We start from the raw sequence: 19,685 nt of genomic DNA, 5'->3' as shown, positions 1-19,685 counted from the left end.
AACTTGTGTCCTTATTCACAGACTGTTTGAAGCAAAATCCAATTAAGGTTTTCAAACAAATATTAAATGTCTTCGTGCAATTAACTTAAGCATCCTTTTCTTCTGCTTACCTCTCATTCTGTTATATTTGATAATTAAATTTTCCCAGTTCACGCAATGAAAGGTGAGGTAGCACTTTTGACCACTGTAGGGTGGTCAAAACCTGAAGTTTGGGGCAGAAATTTCAGTTTGAAGGATGAAACCAGTCAGTTGGACTGATTTCAGATTTTCAGTAGGACCCAGTCCTGCCTTGTGTGTTTTCTAGTTCCTTATTTGTGTGTTGCTGATCATGCTCCTTTTTTGTATGGTTTTCAGATGGAGTTGGCATGAACTTAAAAGCAGCAGATACTGTTATTTTTTCTGACAGTGATTTTAATCCTCAAAATGACTTGCAGGCAGCTGCCAGAGCTCACCGAATTGGCCAGAACAAGTGAGTGAGTTAGTCATTGGCACCTTTCTGCTCTGTTGGCTTGCAGCTGTGGATTGGGGAGGAAGGTGGACCGTGTAGTCCTGACAACAGTGCCACGTTGGAGTTAGAGTCCACTGGGTTTGAACCCCGTTGTGCTGCTGGCTTGTAGAGTCATGTTGGGGGATCAGTGGTCCCATGATCAGTTCAGACTCACTTTGTTGAAAAGAACAGTTAAATTCCAAAATGATTAGAAGAAACTTAGAATTTATTTAGTTCATGTTTCTCAGGTTAGATCCTAATTCAGTTTAAAAATGAAGTTAAAGCCAGTGAGTGCACATGCCTGTAATCATTATCAGCATGGGAGACTCAAGCAGGAAGATCAAGTTTAAAGCCAACCTTGCAACTTACCTAAACCCTGTCTCAAAACTTTTTTTTTTTAAGGCTAGGATTATAACTTCATGGTAAAGCTCTCCTGGGTTGGGTTCCCAGTAACACAAAGAGGAAACAAAGTTGTGTTCAGCTACCCTTTGACTTGAGGTAACATGCCTGCCAGGGGTTATCCTGGCTACAGATGAAGGCCCAATAGTGGTCACTTCATCTTCCTTCCTCTTCCTCTTTTGGGGAAAATTTCAGGAAGAAGTTGAGGCCAGATTTCTCTAACAAATGCTCAGGTCCCAATGAGCAGTGTCCTTTTCATTGTTCCCTGAATGTGGCATTTGGTTTTGCTTCCTTTTGGGTGTATTTTCCTGGCATGCTTTTTTCCCCAGCTTTGCAGACTTCTAACACTGCTCTCATTTGACTCCCATACAGGGCTGTGAAAGTGATCCGGCTGATTGGCTGAGACATTGTGGAAGAAATAGTTTATAGGAAAGCAGCCTCCAAACTGCAGCTCACCAACATGATCATAGAAAGAGACCATTTTACTCTGGGAGCCCAGAAACCTTTGGCTGATCCTGACCTCCAGGTAAAATGTGTTCTTTTTAGAGTCTCATGATTTATAACCAGTACTATCTTTGGATGAGAATGCAAATAAAAAGGACCAGCATTAACCACCCATTGTTGCAAATTACACATTTTTTTCATTGGCCTAATTCTTACCCTCTCAGTACCTAACTACATGCAAGGTGCCATACAAGCTAAAAATGAGGGTGGCATTTAAAGGTGGAGAAAATAGAATAAAGAGAATGAGCTTTGAACCATCTAACTTGGATTGAAATTCACATCTTATCCCTTATTGGATGTATGACTTTGAGCATGTAACTGAACATCAAGGATCTAATCTCTTTATGGCTTCTAAAGATGAGTGTGCCACAAGTTACCTCAGAGAGAATTTGTTTAAGTTCTTTTTTTTTCTTCCTTTTTTTTTAATCAGTGATGATTAGTTCCATAGCTCCTCCTTAATCCCAGACGCTTTGAGTAGTGACTTACAGTACTCATTCCATACTCAGAGATGAGTGAACAAGATTAGGAATTCAAAATTATGCCATAGGATATAGGGATGAAAGCACTAGAGTTAATTTGTTGAAGAAGGAAAAATTAGATGGGAGTCAAATGCTATCTTAGAATATCCTAGAGAACTCTCTTTTGGTAGGAGGTTTAGAGTTATTCCTTAGCAGCAGCCTTTGAGATAAAATTGAACCTATATTATAATATACCCCAAGTCCTTCTGAGGGATTAGATGCAGAGAGATCAACCCCTAGTATCTAGTATGATTCAAGCATGAAGAGAGTAATAAATGTCTGAGAAAAGGTAGTAGCTGTGGGAAAGTCTGCTGTAGGAAACTGCAGAGAAATGACAGGAGTTGGCTATTCTTTTGAGGCAGGCAGTGAGAGAGAGCAAGTTCCAAGATGGCTTTAAGCCTTTAAGCCTGAAAGATGAGAGTAGAAAGTAGGAAGACAGGGATAGAAATTAGAAAGATGAAGATAATGTAGGCTTTAGTCAACAGAATTTGTAGTAAAAATCAATATACATTATTGTTAGAGGGAGACTCAGAAAAGAAAGAAATTAGAAAAATTTGCAAGAAAAACCAGGCTTTAAAAGGATCAGCTTATCAAACAAAAAATTCAAGAGGTATATGAAAGTGAAAAAATTACACAGTATTACAAGCAGAATCATCAAATTTACAACTAGCCCAAGCATGAGTTTAAAAATGGCAGTTTTCTCACATCTGTATCTTTACACATCAGCATTGCAGACAGAGAAGGCGCTGTTTTTGTTAGGGAGTCACTCACCTGCAGGAAAGGGTCACAGATTTGGGGGTACTAGAACCCGAAAGAAGAACCCTAGGTTTTGTTTGTTTGCTTGACTTTAGTTTATCTTAGAGAGTAACTGGAGTCTTTGGCCTTTTGTGTTTTGAGTCTTCTGCATGCTCATCTGTCATGGTGGCCGGGCAGGCTGTGCATTTTATTTTCACACTATTGAAGAGGCAATTTCAAATGGAAGGTGAAAGCTTGAGAGAGAAGTGCGTGTACACTGTAGGTGTCTAAATATACTTCTTTACAGGACCTTGGGAGAGGAGCTCATCATGGGCTGTTGTGAAGGCACAGGCGTCAGGAGTTAGAGGAGATGCTTCCCCAGTGGAGGGAGCTCCAGGCATTCAGTCAGGGGTTTCCCTGTGGCATTTGCTGCTAGCACATCATTGTGAAATGCACAGGCACAAACTCTGCCATGGGACCAGATCCTGGGGCCAGTACAAACTATGGGCTGGTGGAGAGGACCTCGGTGGGACTTCCTGCCCAAGCCATGGCAAGAAATCACACTCTGGTTCTGTCTTGATTCTTTCCTCCCCACCAGACTGAGTTATTTATGGTTGCCAGGAAGGAACAAGGGTGATAACTCACTGCCTTGTCTCAAAATACAGCAGGACATTTTTTTAAGTTATTAAAAGAATCTAATAGTAAAAGACGTGGTTCTGGTTTGATAAATCTAAGCAGTATAGAGCAGTGAAGTCCTGAAAAAGGAAAGCAGGTTCCTTGTTTTAGAAGGAGAACACAACAGAAACAGAGAACAGATAAAGATGCGGTGAACACTTATTGAATGCGTACTGTGTGCTAAGCATTGTGTGACGTGCACTTTTTCCAGTTGTTTCAGAAGAAGAATAACAAAAAAATGCGATAGACGTTGTCTTTACCTCCATCTTAAGAAATTTTCCAAACATCAGATTCATGACTCTAATCCGAGCACTCTTTAACTTCCAACTACATGCTCTTAGTTACTATAATAAAGTGGTTTTCATTTAAAAAATGGGTAGTTCCTTAAAGACATGTTGTGAGTGAGCAGTAGCGAGGGAAGCCAGGAGACATAGTCCAAGGAGTGGAAGAGGGAAGGGTCCCAGTATCGACTGAGCCTCATCATAAATACTTGGCTTTCTTCTGTTTTGGGTACTAAATGCCAAAGCCATTTGGCTTGGTTATATATATGTACACCAAAGGTAAATATAAATATAACAGGTATGGTTTTCCTTAGTTTTTGTCATAGTTTTCATCTCGGGTATTTTCAAGCTAAAGTTTCCAAGTTACAGAATAGGCAATCTAGAGATAATTAACCAAATCTAAAAGGGCAAAATGAAAATGAAGTCCCATGATGTGGATCCCAATTGGTTCAGAATTCCTAAGAGATAGTACTTAGGGAGGTGGAGAGTTGCAAGTAGCAAATGAAAGCCAGGTAATACTATCTAAGATTCTGGTTCCTGTAGCCATAGGAAGTAGGCTGAGTATATCCCCTAGGGGGAGCAAGAGGGCAGGATGGGGAGTGCCGCAGGACTATCCAGGGAGATTGAAATTGAGAAAGGGCTTTTGGGTCTGGTGATCAGGGTGGTTATGGTTTTGCCAAAGTGGGTCCCATAAACCACTGTAGTAGCAAAGCGGCTTGGCAAGGACAGGTGGCAGCTCATGGTGAGATGAGGTATTCAGTGGCACCTTCTCTTTATAAGAGTTTGGCAGTGGGAGAGGTAAGAAGGTAGCCAACAGGTTCTCTGAGTTCTCTCAGGACTGCTGGAAGTGCCTGTAAAAAATGCTGGTGAGAAGTGCTATAGAAGATGCTGGAATCATTTTATCTGCCCCCACTCCTCAAAAAAATTGGAGGCCCAAATTTTTTTTGGTAGTGTAAATAATTGTCAAAGTCAACATCTCTGATCATCATTTATCACCTCTCTGCTTATTCCTCATCCAACTTCAAAGCAGCCTGGCAGGTGTCATTTGTGATGGAAGAGAAGAAAGTCCATCAGGGAAAGAATTACCTGGTATCATTTAGACACTTAGCAAGTCACACATCCTCATCTGTGTTTTCATGAGAACTAACTGGATCTCTCGTTTTCTTCATTCAAGTTGAGTGACATACTGAAATTTGGCTTGGATAAACTGCTGTCCTCTGAGGGGAGCACCCTGGAGGAGGTAGACCTGGAGTCCATCCTGGGAGAGACAGAGAATAGCCAGTGGGCCTCTGATGCCCTGCCTGCAGCTGGAGGAGGGATCAGAGAACAGGAGGAAGGAAGTGAGTTGGGGTTAGGTGAGCCAGTGACTTCATCACCTCAAGGTAGGGTGTGAGTGAGATGCGTCCCCACGGGAAGTTTTGTGTCCTGCTCTGGGACCTTTCTTTCCTACCCAGCCCTGTAGTCATTTGAGGATGACATTCTTAAGGCTTCCTGGTCCAAGAACTACCAGAGTAATCCTTGTTCCCTTGAAGCTGGACTTTGAATCCAAGTGATGATATTAATGTTTATGGTCCTGTCAGTCTCAAGGATTAAATTTGAATCTTTTCTCCCTTGACGCAGACATCTTCTCTGGAGTTTATTTGGTAAACCTCCTATCTTTATGGTGGTGCTTTGCACAGTGATTCCTCTTCTCAATAGTAGAATGTTTTTTAAATTGCAACTGATATTTATGGACATTTATTGTGTTCATCAACAGTACTGACTATGTCATGTGCTTTAGGTCGTTTAAGACCCATGAGGTGGGGGGCTGGGGTGGTGGCTCAGCGGTAGAGCACTCACCTCGCACGTGCAAGGGCCTGGGTTCAATCCTCAGCACCACATAAAAACAAAAGTAAAAATAAAGGCATTGTGTCCAACTTCAACTAAAAAAATACATATTAAAAAAAAAGACCCATGAGGTGTAGGAGATCATTTTGTCTTCCTTTTTCTTTTTTCTCAAATTTGGTGTCCCCCCTTCTCTCTCTCTCTCTCTCTCTCTCTCTCTCTCTCTCTCTCTCTCTCTCTCTCTGTATATATATATATATATATATATATATATATATATATATATATATAGTTGTAGATAGACAGCATGCCCTTATTTTATTTTTTTTAATGTGGTGGCTAAGGATTGAGCCCAGTGCCTCACACATGCTGAGTATGCACTCTGCCACTGAACTACAACCCTAGCCTCAATATTTATCTTTTTGTCCATTTTCTGTTCTGAAATATTTGAATTTCAGACTTGAAAGGGTTTTTTTTTTCCTCATGATTATTTTTAAAATGACTGTTCTCCTGTATCAGCAAGAGGGAGTCAATATGGGCTGGTGTGAGAGGGTTTTACTGACCTTTTTAAAACATTTTTATTCATATATGACAGCAGAAATCATTATAATTCTTATACATATAGAGCACAATTTTTCATATCTCTGATTGTATACACAGTATATTCACACCCAGTTCCTGTATTCAAACCTGTACTTTGGATAATAATTATCACATTCCACCATCATTAATAACCTCATGCCTCCTCCCTTCCCCTCCAACCCCTCTGCCCTATCTAGAGCTTGTTGTTCCTCCCATCTCCCACTCTCTATCCCACTATGAATCAGCCTCCTTATATCAAATAAAACATTCAGCATTTGGTTTTTTGGGATTGGCTAACTTAGCATTATCTTTTCTAACTCCATCCATTTACCTGCAAATGCCATGATTTTATTTTCTTCTATTGCTGAGTAATATTCCATTGTATGTGTGTGTGTGTGTGTGTGTGTGTGTGTGTATGTGTGTGTATACACACATACACACACACACACACCCCACAGTTTTTAATCCATTCATCTATTGAAGGGCATCTAGGTTGGTCCCACAGTTTAGCTATTGTGAATTGTGCTGCTGTAAACATTGATGCATCTGTGTCCTGTAGTATACTGTTTTTAAGTCCTTTGGATATAGATTGAGGAGATGGACAGCTGGGTCAGATGGTGGTTCCATTCTCAATTTTCCAAGTAATCTCCATACTGCTTTCCATATTGGCTGCACCAATTTGCAGTCCTATCAGCAGTGTATGAGTGCCTTTTTCTCCCACATCCTCGCCAACACTTATTGTGGTTTGTATCCATAATAGCTGCCATTCTGACGAGTGAGATGAAATCTTAGAGTGGTTTTGATTTGCATTTCTTTAATAGCTAGTAATGATGAACATTTTTTCATGTATTTGTTGACTGATTGTATATTATCTTCTGAGAAGTGTCTGTTCAGGTCCTTGGCCCATTTATTGATTGGGTTATTTGTTTTTATTTTGGTGTTTAGCTTTTGAGGTTTTTTATATACCCTAGAGATTAGTGCTATATCTGTTGTGTGAGGGGTAAAGATTTGCTCCCAAGATGTAGGCTTTCTATTCACCTCACAGATTGTTTCTTTTGCTGAGAAGAAAGAAACTTTTTAGTTTGAGTCCATCCCATTTATTGATTCTTGATTTTAATTCTGGCACCAAAAGAGTCTTATTAAGGAAGTTGGAGCCTAATCCCACATGATGGAGATTAGGGTCTACTTTTTCTTCTATTAAACGCAGAGTCTCTGGTTTTATTCCCAGGTCCTTGATCCATTTTGAGTTGAGTTTTGTGCATAGTGAGAGATAGGGGTTTAATTTCATTTTGTTTCATATGGATTTCCAGTTCTCCCAGCACCATTTGTTGAAAATGCTATCTTTTCTCTAGTGCATGTTTTTGGTACCTTTGTCTAATATAAGATAATTGTAGTTTTGTGGGTTAGTCTCTGTATCCTCTGTTGTGTACCATTGGTCTACCAGTCTGTTTTGGTGCCAATACCATGCTGTTTTTGTTACTGTTGCTCTGTAGTATAGTTTAAGGTCTGATATAGTGATGCCCCCTGCTTCACTCTTCTTGCTAAGGATTGCTTTAGCTATTCTGGGTCTCTTATTTTTCCAGATGAATTTCATGATTGTTTTTCTATTTCTATGAGGAATGTCATTGGGATTTTGATTGGAATTGCATTAAATCTGTATAGCGCTTTTGGAAGTATGGTCATTTTGATAATATTAATTCTGCCTATCCAAGAGCAAGGTAGATCTTTCTATCTTCTAAGGTCTTTTTTTGATTTCTTTCTTTAAGGTTCTGTAATTTTCATTATATAGATCTTTCACCCTTACTGAGATTCTTAATTCAAGAGTTCCTTCTAGCCTGGCACAGTGGTGCACACCTGTAATCCCGGTGACTCCAGAAGCTGAGGATCATGAGTTCAAAGCCAGCCTCAGCAAAAGCGAGGCACTCAGTGAGAACCTGTCTCTATTAAATACAAAATAGGGCTGGGGATGTGGCTCAGTGGTTCATGCCCCTGAGTTCAATTCCCAGTACCTCCCTCCCCACCCCATCCCACCCACCACAAAAAAGAGTTCTTTCTCTCATCAGTACAGAGAAGCACAGTGGCTTCAGTAGGGTGCTTCCTTTACTGGTAGGGAAAGGGCTGGGTGAGGCTTTTGGTTTTGTCCTTCTGAATTTTCTCCCATTGCTTCTCTCTTTCTCCCTGCCATAGACTGTCGAAGGCTGTCTGCATTACCCCTTTCTCACCCGAGGGCAGAGCGTCCCTAGATGTCTGACTGCGTCTCCTTCCAGCCCTTCCTTTGAATTCCTAAGCAGCCACTGCTCTGAACTACCAATCTCGGTCATCCTGGGGTGACCTCATTCTGGAAGATGAACTTCATCTGTCTGGCACTGCTAGAGCCCCACTGTCCTGCTCCTGTGCAGTCTCTGTCTGCCTCCCCAGAACAGTGAGGGCTTCAGAGCTCAGCTGGTTTGGGATGTTCATTCTCTGTTTACCTCAAGTGGAAGTTTATAGTGGTTCCCGACTCCTAATTTTGTGGTAGGCTTAGATTAGGGGTGGTTTCATTATCCTTGTTGACTGGTGTGGTTTTATGGAATATATGGAGAATTCAAAATCTAGGCAATTGGCATTATTTTACAGAACACAGTTCTTGGACTTTTCTTGTGTTTTATCTTTAAAATTTGTTATGATACTATCACATTTATATTCTTCAAGAACTCTTTCTTGTTCTCAGCTTGTTGTTTTAATCGTATCCTATTCCCATTTCAAGGATATAATATCCTCCCCGAGGACATTTATTATAGCTTTTTAAAATATATCTCAGGGAGGATATTTATTATATCTTTTCAGAAAGTGTTACCCTGCCCACTGTATTATCTCTTTTTCCTCTATTTGCTTTTCCTTCTTCCTCCTCTTTTTAAAAGTTTTGTTTTGGAGTCTCTCGTTCTTGTTAGCAGTTTATCTGAAACATCTGGTGTCCTCTGATCATCGTGCTGGTGAAATTCCCCAAAGCTGACAGGCAGCTCTGTTGTGAACAGGTGGGTGGCCTTTGGGCCTCATGCCAACAGCACTGGTTGGCAAGCCAGCTCTTGCACTGGGGGAGTCAGATTTGAAGATTTCACTGGACAACTCATTGTATCCTAAGACGAGTCCTATACCATTACAGTGAAATTGGTGGTTTAAATTGGAAAGACAGGGAGCTGAGGGCACATGGTGCTCTTGGTGTTTGGTGTGCTGATCCTCTCAGTTCCTCCATACTGTGGTGCCTGTGCTTGTGCATCTGAGTTTTTGGAGGACTGAAAGGGTTTCAGTTCCTGCAGTCAGCCCCAGCTAGATACCAGTGTTTTGGTTCCACAGCTCTTTTGAATCTGTTGTCCTCTTCTTATCCACTTTTTATCTTCCAAAGAATTCGTGCACTGTTTCATCTACCATTGCCTCATATATCTTTTTAGAAATCTGTGTATTGTCCTTTAGCTGTTTCGGGTGAGAGAAAAAATAGATGTGTGTGGTCATATGTTTAAGTTGTATTTGGTTACCTTAGTACCAAGTTTCCACCCTTTTCTGTACTCATCTAGATTGACTTTATTTACTAGAACAAAATAAAATTGCAGTGTTTTCAGAAAGATAATTATGTATCTCAGTCTACCTACAAAAAAAGTTACATTTTTGCAGACAGTTTAACTGTTGGATTCTCTACTTGGATAAAAATTTGGAATGTTGTCTTCGATGACTGTCTTGATTCTCTTTGTGGTAGATGGTTCCTCCGGCAGGACCCAGATGAGGGTCTAGACCTGTGGGCTCCAGCTGCCTCTTCGAAACAGAGTGAAGACATAAAGCATGGTTAAAAATAACAAATGAATATGAAAGAGGAGTAGTTAGAGCAGCCCATTCACAATTAAGTATAAAGTAAGGTTGCTTTATCTTTAATGCCAAGTTTTTTAAAAAGCACAGTTATATGGTAAGCTGAGCATGCCCAGAAACCTGCCTTGGGAGCATGCGCAAAACCTAGCCCCGCCCAACTCCTCCTTTGAAGGTGTAAATGGAGTTGCCCTCCCCTTGAGCCGGTACTGGTTAATGGAAGTGAACCAGGAACTGAAAATAGGCTACTGCCTTCCCATTTGTTTGGCCAGCGATTTACATCATTCTGTCTCATCCAGAAGGTGTAAGATTTCCATTGCAAATAGAGATTGTGGAGAGGGGTCAACAGCTGGACTAGGGGAGTAAGATGTTACTTTTCCTGGTGGTCCTTTGGATTTTGCTTCGCTTTCCAACGCCCTGTGCAAACGGAAGCATGGCTGATGGTTCTTAGGAGAAAAATACATGAATAGTCTTTTAATTGGTTCCTTGATCATTCTTTTATCTTTTATTACAATTTTAGCTTTTAAGTGACTCGGCTGCCTTCTCTACTATTTGGTCATGAATTTCTTTTTTTCCTTCTCAACAAGGATTGTTCTGGGGACCCAAGTGCTGTCAGCTTTTATAAGGAATGTTGATTACTTTATATGAAATAGGATGGAAGGAGGTTGATTAAACCCTGTGAAATGAGAGACAGTTGGGGAATTCTGGGAAAGATGGCCATGGACAAAGATTCGTGGGATCACAATATACTTCTACAATCTTTGTGAGAGGGATGTGTGAGATAAGGATCAGATTTTTTTTAATAGCATCAGGTATCAACCAGCACTAATGAGTGAAAGCTAAAGGGAGGCAGCTTGAAAGTCTTTGCAAGAAAGGATTTTGTTCATAACTATGACTTCACAAATAATGACTCTCCCAGGATTCTCTGAATTTCCCCTCTGAGAGTGGACCATTTGAGTAGAACCAGAGTATCAAAGAAGAAATTTTAAAGTCTAGTAAAAATTTATATGTGGATTTTTCAAAATGCTACAAATAGTTGATTCTTTGCTGTCTTTAAACAATATACAGTAATCACAAGAAAAGTTCCTTCTGTTCTTTGTGTCATTAGTTCTTGGCCTCACTCAAACCTAAGTGATGATGTGGAGGAAGAGAGCACACAAGATAACATGGCTATTAGCTTCCCGTTTAGAGGCTTGTCCTGGCGAACATTTCTTCTCTTTTCATGAGGTATAAAAATATAACCAAAACCCATCAGGACAGATTTTATATGGCTAAAAATTTATGCTTTCATGAAAATAGGAAAGAGTATTTCTGATTTTTCTTAAAGTTTTCAAATACATCTAAATAGTAGATAGAAAAGACAGTGGAATGAGATTACCATCATTACCCTAAGTACACTTATAAAGACACAACTAGGGGCTGGGGATGTGGCTCAAGCAGTAGCGCGCTTGCCTGGCATGCATGCAGCCCGGGTTCGATGCTCAGCACCACATACAAAAAAAGATGTTGTGTCCGCCGAGAACTAGAAAATAAATATTTAAAAATCTCTCTCTCCCCTCCCTCCCTCCCTCCCTCCCTCCCTCTCTCTCTCTCTCTCTCTCTTAAAAAAAGACACAACTGATGTGACTCTGTATACAACCAGAGATATGAAAAATTGTGTACCATATGTGTAATATGAATTATAATGCATTCTGCTGTCATATATAACAAATTAGAATAAAAATAAATAAATTTTTAAAAAAGATTTAAAAAAGTGGGAAAATCAGAAACTAATATCGTTCCATGCTGTACATATCACTTCCCTTTCTCAAGTACAATCTGGCACAAAATGTGTTGAGAAGAGATTCCCCTCCAAAAAAAAAAAATCCACTGGGGCTGGGGATATAGCTTAGTTGGAAGAGTACTTGCCTCACACGCACAAGGCTCTGGGTTCAATCCCCAGCACCACCAAAAAAAACCCAAAATCTGATATTACATCCAATGGTATGAACAAGATTTAAAAAGCCACATAACCATAATGAGAGCACAAAGCACACAAAAGGCTTTCTAGATTCCAATCTAGAAAAATAAAAAACATATCCCAAGGAAGGAGAACAATGTTCTTGCAATTACTTTTCTCTAAGGAGTGTCTTAGTATGGTAATGAATGACCTTTTTTAACCCCCAGCACTGAGGATTGAACTGAGGAGTCCTCTACCACTGAGCTACGTCTGCAGTCATTAATGTTTGTTTTGTTTTTATTTTTCTTGAGACAGAGTCTCACCAAGTTGCCCAGGCTCTCCTCAAACTTACCATTCTCCTACTTGTCAACCTCCTGAGTAGCTAGGATTATAGGCATGCACTATTGTACTGGCTACAAATTATGTTTTTAAATCAGGAAATTGTCATTTAGAGAATATTATTCCCATAAGTTCTTTCTATATAAATTATTATAGAGCAAGCTTCGCACAACCAATTGAAGAGACATTATCGTTAATAGATTATCCTATATTGTAGTTAATTGTATGGAAAAGAAACAATGTAGCAAAAATGAAATCATAAAAACAAAGACATTTCACATAGTAATGTAGATTAAAATGTCATACAACTATAAATTCCCCCAAAATGCATGGACCAAGATCCTACCCAAGATTGAGACTTGAGGAAGGACTGACTGTATCCTTTAAAGGCACAAACTCATTTTTTCTTCTCTGTGGTACCCTGTACCACACTGTAAAGAAGCCCAGGCTATCTTGCTGGAGGGAGAGTCCATTTGAAGAAAGCCCCTGACATATGAAAGACCACATGGAAAGGGAGACTACAGAAAGCCAACAGTCAGCACCTTAGTTCCGGACATACAAAGCCATCTCAGACCTTGTAGTCTAAATCAGGCGTGTGCTGTATGGGTGAGCCTAGGTGACACTGGAGCAGAACCTTGGTTAAAGTCTTGACTTACAAAAGTATGAGAAATAAAATGGTTGTTTGTTTGGTAGTGGGGATTGAATTCAGAGGCTCTTGACCACTGAGCCACATCCCTAGCCCTATTTTGTATTTTATTTAGAGACAGGGTGTCACTGAGTTGCTTAGTGCCTCGCCATTACTGAGGCTGGCTTTGAACTCTCGATCCTCCACCCTCAGCCTCCTGAGCCACTGGAATTACAGGTGTGCACCACCACTCCCGGCAAATGGTTATTTTTTAAAGCCACTAAATTTTGGAATTTTTAAAAATATAACAATAGATAACTAAAACACTGTTTATTGATGATTTGTAGGGCTTTTATTTAATGACCAGTTTTATTAAAGAATACCCCATTTATTTCTACTGTGATCAGCAAACAAACTGAAATTCAATATTTAAAATTTTTTGCCAGGAATATAACCTATCTTGCAAATTTCCATGAGGACTAGAAAAGAATATATATTCTGGAGTTGTTGGGCATTGTCAGTCAATGTCAATAAGGTTAAGGTGGTTGATAGTTTTGTTCAGACTCTTGTGTATCATTAGTGATTTTTTTATAGTGTTACTATCAGTTGTTAAAAGGGGGTTAAAAATTCAAAGTATAGATTTGTGTCTTCAGTTTTGTCAGCTTTCATATATTTGGGGCATATAAATGTTTGGTTGTATGGTGTCATGTTTCTGTGTTCTTAAAAACACATTATGGTATTATGAAATGTCTTTCTTATCTCTTATAAAACTCTTTATCTTGAATTAAATTCATCTGATGTTAGTATAGCCTCTGCATTCTTCTTGGCTTACTATTCATGATGTATTTTTATCTATTTCTTGTTTTCGTTCTATTCATATTTTTATTTAATGTAATTAAATAAAATTACATTAAATAAAAATTAAATTTTATTTAATTTATCCATTAGCTTTTAGCTTTATTGCTTTTCATTATTGTTTTAGCAATGTTTCCAGGAATTATGAAATGCATTCTTTAATTTATCACAGTTTTCATAATTTAAATTGTGTTACTTTCTCACATCTCCCCAAGTCCTTTGTGCTTTGTTGTCATACATATTACAGCTGTATACCCTATGTTTTTTACCTTAGTCATGTTTCCAAGAAATTAAAAGAATAAATATGTATACATATTGCCTTTTATATTTACCTACATTTTAGTATTTCTAGTACTTTTCATTTCTGTTTATGGTGCATTGTCTTTAAAAATATCTACCCCAAATTCTCCACATTCGTGTATCATGTTGCTTCTCTCATTATGAAGTAATATCTATTTTCCCACCCGCTGAGTCTGGGCTGGTCTTTTGTCTTGTTTTAATGAACAAAATATATTTTTGGTGAAAGTGATGCCATGCCAATCCTAGACCTAACACCTTGTGAAGGTGTATACCTTCTACTTTTATCCTCTAGAAATCTAATCAACAAATAAAAAATTTTAGAATGACTAAAAGCATTTGAGGAGATAAGCCTTACCCAACCAGTTGAGCTAGCAGACATGTAAACAAAGCTATTTTGTCAGTTCTACCTTTGGTTAAACAATCCCTGCTAAAGGAAACCACATAAGCACTAATAAATACCTAGAGCAAAGGACCCATCAGGTTATGTGAAGCCAAATCATAGAATAAGGAGAAATAACAAAGAATTTTTATTTTAAACCATTAAGTTTATTACACAGTGAACTAAAACACACAGTGCATCTGTTTCTACCTGATGGATCATCTCCTTTTATCCTGAAGAGGTTCTTTTAGCATTGTTAATAGTAGAGATCTATTGGTATTGAATTTTCTTACTTTTTATTTATTTGAAAATGTCTATTCTGCTTTCAGTTTTGAAGAGTATTTATCCTGGATTAGCAGTTTTTGTCTTCTAGCACCTTAAACCTTTCCGTTAACTTTAATCTCTCATTTCTGATAAGAAGTCAGCTATCATTTTAGTCATTTTTACCTATGTGTAACACACCACTTTTTTCTAATTGCCTTCAAGACCTTTTTCTTCCTAATTGATTATTTACAGTTGACTCTGATGCATCTAGATGTGATTTGCTTTGTAAATAACTTTAGTATTCACTGAGTTTCCTAAATCTGTTAACATCTTTTTTGTTAATTTGACATAATTTTAGCCATCATTGTCTTAAATTTTTTCTGTACAATTTATGCCTCTATTCTTCTAGAAATCTAATTATATGTATGTTAGGTCACTTTGTCCTGATAGTAACCAAGTCTCTATTTTTTTCTTTCTGATTTTTAGACCAGATAATTTTTATTGGTCTATCTCCAAGTTAACTTTTTGCTGTTTTTGCACTATATAATCTGATGATAGATTTGTTTCATGAATTTTTCATTTCAAATACTATACTCTTTATTTCTTTTAAAAGAAATTATTCATTTATATGTTGACACCCATATCTACTTATTCATTATGATTAAGCTTTTCTTTAATTCCTTGAAATTAGTTATAAAAACCTTATAAATTTTTTTTCTGCTAATCCTAACATCTGGGTCAGCTCACGGAACTTTTTTTATATGTGACATTTTCTCTCGTGGTTCTCATTTTTCTATCTTCTTTGCATTCTGGCAAAATTTAATGATATTCTACATGCCTATAATCCCATCGACTCAGGAGGCTAAGGCAGGAGGATCAAGAGTTCAAAGCTAATAAATTATGCATGGCACACATTGTTTAATTTTGCATGTAACTTCTTTTTAGTGCATCAATGAGGTTTTAGTGACATTGTCATCCAACACTTGGCCTTTGTTGTTCAGGGAATGCCTTCATGATTTTAATACTGGTTTTCCTATTCAGACTGTGGATTGGGTTTGAATATACTGTTATCAACCACCTGGTCTTTTAATTACTCATCCCAGTAAACTTATAGTTTGTGAAGCATTTGTTTCTCAGATTCATGACACTGTTAGAACCTGAAGTAGTAGCTGATGGGTATCTGTGAATTCTTTTTTTTTTTTTTTTAACTTGTAGTAGATTGTCTGAAACAGGCATATTCTCCTCTGTGTTTATCCAAACCTCCCTGTCATGTGCACTACAAGTTACAATTTGGAAGTTACTGTATTAAAATTCTGTCTTTTCATGGTTCTAGAATAGTGATGTTCTCTCCCAAACACTGGTTACTACAGCAGCATTTTTAATGTTGTAAAATAAGAATAAAGGCTCTGAAGGCCAAAGATTTTAAAAAGTCATTTTACAAATGTTACGTTAAATTAAAACTGAGCTTTGCTGTAATACTGTTTTCTCTTCAAAATGTGATGGTACAGGAAAGGTGTTATATGAAGGGGTGGTATTGCAGGGGAGCATTTTATATTGAAGAAGTAAAAAAGTTATAATATTTATAATTTTGATGAGTTTATTTTTATAGGGAAGATTTTTCTCCCCTGAAATTTTTTCTGGTATAGCAAAATGTTTCCATTATTAAAAATTGAAATTGTTAAAAAAAAAAAAAAAGAGTTCAAAGCTAGCCTCAGCAACTAAGGGATGCACTTAGCAACTCAATGAGACCCTGTATCTAAATAAAATGCAAAAAAAGGGCTGAGGTTGTGGCTCAATGGTTAAGCACACCTGGGTTCAATCTATGGTACCAAAAAAAATTTTAAATTATATTCTGGTCATTTATAGATGATACATCATAGGAAGTCTGGATTATATTGTCTTCCTATAAAGGATATTCTGTTTTATGTGTCATGCAGGCTAATTACTGGTGAATTGTTTTGATCATATTAGATTTGGTATTATTATTATTATTATTATTATTATTATTATTATTATTATTTGGTACCAGAGATTGAACTCAGGGTACTCAATTACTGAGCCACATCCCCAGACCTGTTTTGTATTTTATTGAGAAACAGGGTCTTGCTGAGCTGCTTTAGCACCTCGATTTACTAAGGTTGGCTTTGAGCTCGTGATCCTCTTGCTTCATCCACCTGAGTCACTGGGATTATAAGCATATTCCACCTCGCCTCACTAGGTTTGGTATTTTTCTTTATTTCCATATTTCATGGTGCATTATACTTGTACATAATGGTGGGATTTGTTGTTATGTTTTCATACATATGTACAATATAGTGATAAAACTTAGACAATATCATTCTCGAGTATTTCTCTTTTGCCTGCTTTTTTCTCTCCCCTGATCCCTTTCCTCTATTCTACTGATCTCCCTTTGATTGTCGTCAGATTCCTTTCACACACACCTTTCTTTTCCTTTTTCCTTTCTGGCTGCCACATACATTTTCAGCATGAATCAATTTTGATTTCAAATTTAGGTCTACCATTTTTCCTTTACTCTTTTGTGTGTGGTTCTTTTTGCTAAGGTTTATTCCTGAACTCTTAATTAAGTACCTGATATATTAATGAAGCTGCTGCAACCTGACTCTGCTGGAAACCATTTCTTCCAACATTGCCATTTAGCATCATCTTCAGTCTGCTTTATAGCAGTCAAACTCTGCTAAGCCTAAAAGAGTCTCATCTGGTACATTCATATCAAAAATGAATTTCCTCCAGGCTTTTAGTATTCTCTCTCTAACACACACATAATTACATTGCACCCACCATAAATAGCTCAGACATTCTTGTCCACAAAATTCCAACCACTATGATAATCTTGCACTTTGATAATTTTCTCCTTAACTCAGTATGACCACCATCTTACTTGAGCTTCATCTCCCTAATTGTGTTTTGTGCAGCAGGCCTACAGTCATGTCTGAAATTAATACCTGAAAATGTTTAGTTTTTCTAGTTTTATACTCTTTTGTGTCAGGAAAACAAATCAAGTACATTAGATCTATAACAGTTTCAAGTAAAAATACTAACTTACTTATATCTTTGCCCATCAATAGTGGTAGACACTTAGGTCAACTTACATAGAAACTGCAACATCTTATATACTCAACAACAATTTCATTGTCCATGGAACGAAAAATTAATTGAAAGAGTAAACCCCAAAATGGATATCTGAAAAATAAACTGGTCAAAATTAGTAAGGCAATCAGACTTAAATAATCATATATTTTACCAATAGCACTAGCTTAAAAGTATGAGTCTACAATAACTAGAAAAATACATGTTAATGGCTAGAGTCATAAAAGTTTCTATTATGATAGGCAGTCTCTTATGATGCTTTAATATTATATGATAGTTGTGAAATGATTACAAACTAATAATGAACATAATCTATTTGCAGATTAAAATGTTCTTCCCTGTATTATCTACAAAGTTTAGATAAACCTCAAAATGCCCTGGAAAAGAAATTTCTTAAGTCTCATCAAAATGAACTGCCAGGTTTTTTTTCCTACATTTGACATGACACAGTGCCAAGATTTCTAGTCCTGAATACACACTTTCTATAGGGAAGAGACTTTTATCTTGGCAATTAATAGATCATTTATCTCATTTCATACAGCCAATTTTAGTCGTAAGAAAAGAAATGTTTATGTATTTATTCTGCTGACTTTAATCTATAATCTAATCAGGGATCAACAAACTTTTCCTGAAAAGAGACTGATAATAAATATATTAGACTTTGTAGGCAAGTCTTCATTGCCACTCAAGTGCCAGTGTAGCACAAAACAGCCTAGACTGTGGGTAAATAAGTTTCTGTGTTCTAATAAAACTTTGTTTACAAAAGCAAGTGTTATTGTTGGACATCGTGGTGTGCTCAAACAGTCACAACTACTCAGAAAGCTGAGGCAGGAAGATTACTTGAGCCTAGGAGTTTAGGCCAGCCTGGGAAATAAGAGAGAGAGGGGGGGGAGGGAGGGGAGAGAAGAGAGAGGAGAGAGAGGGAGGGAGAGAGAGAGAGAGGGGAAAGAATGAAAGAAGGAAGGAAGGAAGGGAGGGAGGGAGGGGAAAAAAGGAATAAAGAGAACAATTAAAAAAAAAACAGTGTCAGGATCATCACTGTTCCAGAGTATTAATGTTTATGCTCACAATAGATGTTTGGCTAGGCTGTATACATACATACATACATGCATACATGAAAGCAATTCTGTTCTTTTGTTTGCTTTCTTTTATTTTTTCCATTTTTTTGTTGATACATTATAGTTGTAAATCATGGCAGTATTTGTTGTTACATATTTCCACATGCACAATATAACACTCCAGTTTGGCCTATATCATTCCCCAGTATTTTCCCTTCACTCCTCCATCTCCTGGTCCCTTTCCTACACTCTACTGATCTCCTTTTGATTTTCACTTTCTTTTCCTTTTTCCTCTCTTGCTTCCACATCCGAGAGAAAACATATGCTCCCTTGATCTTATGAGTTTAGCTTATTTTGTGTAACAGAATGTTCTCAAGTTTCATCCGTTTTCCAGCAAATGACATAATTCATCTTTATGGCTGAATAAAGCTCCATTGTGTGTATATGCCACATTTTTTTTATTTATTCATCCTTGATAAGCACTTAGTTTGGTTCCATAGTTTGGCAACTGTGAATTGTGCTGCTATAAACATGGGTATGCATGTACTACTCTAGTATTATGACTTTAATTCTTTAGGATAAACATTGAGTAGTTGTATAGCTGGGTTATATGGTGGTTTCCTGCTTAGTCTTTTGAGGAACCTCCATACTGATTTCAATAGTGGTTATATTCATTTACAATCCTATCAACAGAGAAAAAAGTGTCCCTTCTTCTCCACATTCTCTCTAGCATTTATTATTGTTCATATTCTTTTTTTTTAAGTAGTTGGACACAATACTTTTATTTTTATGTATTTATTTTTAATGTGGTGCTGAGGATCGAACCCAGGGCCTCGAACGTGCTAGACAAGCAATCTGCTGTTTTGTTTTTTTTTTTAAAGGGCGGGGGGGGGGAGAGAGAGAGAGAGAGAGAGAGAGAGAGAGAGAGAGAGAATTTTAACTTTTTTTTAATTTCTTAGTATTCGGCAGACACAACATC

General features: G+C 37.7%; 1 protein-coding gene across 3 annotated transcripts in view; it reads left to right on the top strand.

Moving 5' to 3' along the window:
- Nucleotides 1-345: 345 nt before the first annotated feature.
- Nucleotides 346-19,685, top strand: part of LOC144364811 (transport and Golgi organization protein 1 homolog) — a 68,770-nt gene continuing 49,430 nt past the window's right edge. Inside the window, exons 1-3 of one of the 3 annotated variants that reach the window (XM_078036606.1) lie at nucleotides 346-469; nucleotides 1,259-1,412; nucleotides 4,774-4,939. In XM_078036606.1, the coding sequence (XP_077892732.1) occupies nucleotides 1,347-1,412; nucleotides 4,774-4,939 (232 nt within the window). In that variant the 5' untranslated portion in view covers nucleotides 346-469; nucleotides 1,259-1,346. Of the gene's footprint in view, nucleotides 470-1,258; nucleotides 1,413-4,773; nucleotides 4,940-19,685 lie in introns of those variants that run through there. The other 2 variants (XM_078036607.1, XM_078036610.1) reach the window with 2 other exon arrangements.

Source organism: Ictidomys tridecemlineatus, unplaced genomic scaffold (assembly GCF_052094955.1).
Source record: "Ictidomys tridecemlineatus isolate mIctTri1 unplaced genomic scaffold, mIctTri1.hap1 Scaffold_44, whole genome shotgun sequence".
In the NCBI taxonomy this organism is placed as follows: domain Eukaryota; kingdom Metazoa; phylum Chordata; class Mammalia; order Rodentia; family Sciuridae; genus Ictidomys; species Ictidomys tridecemlineatus.
This window is presented reverse-complemented; position numbering and strand designations above follow the sequence as displayed.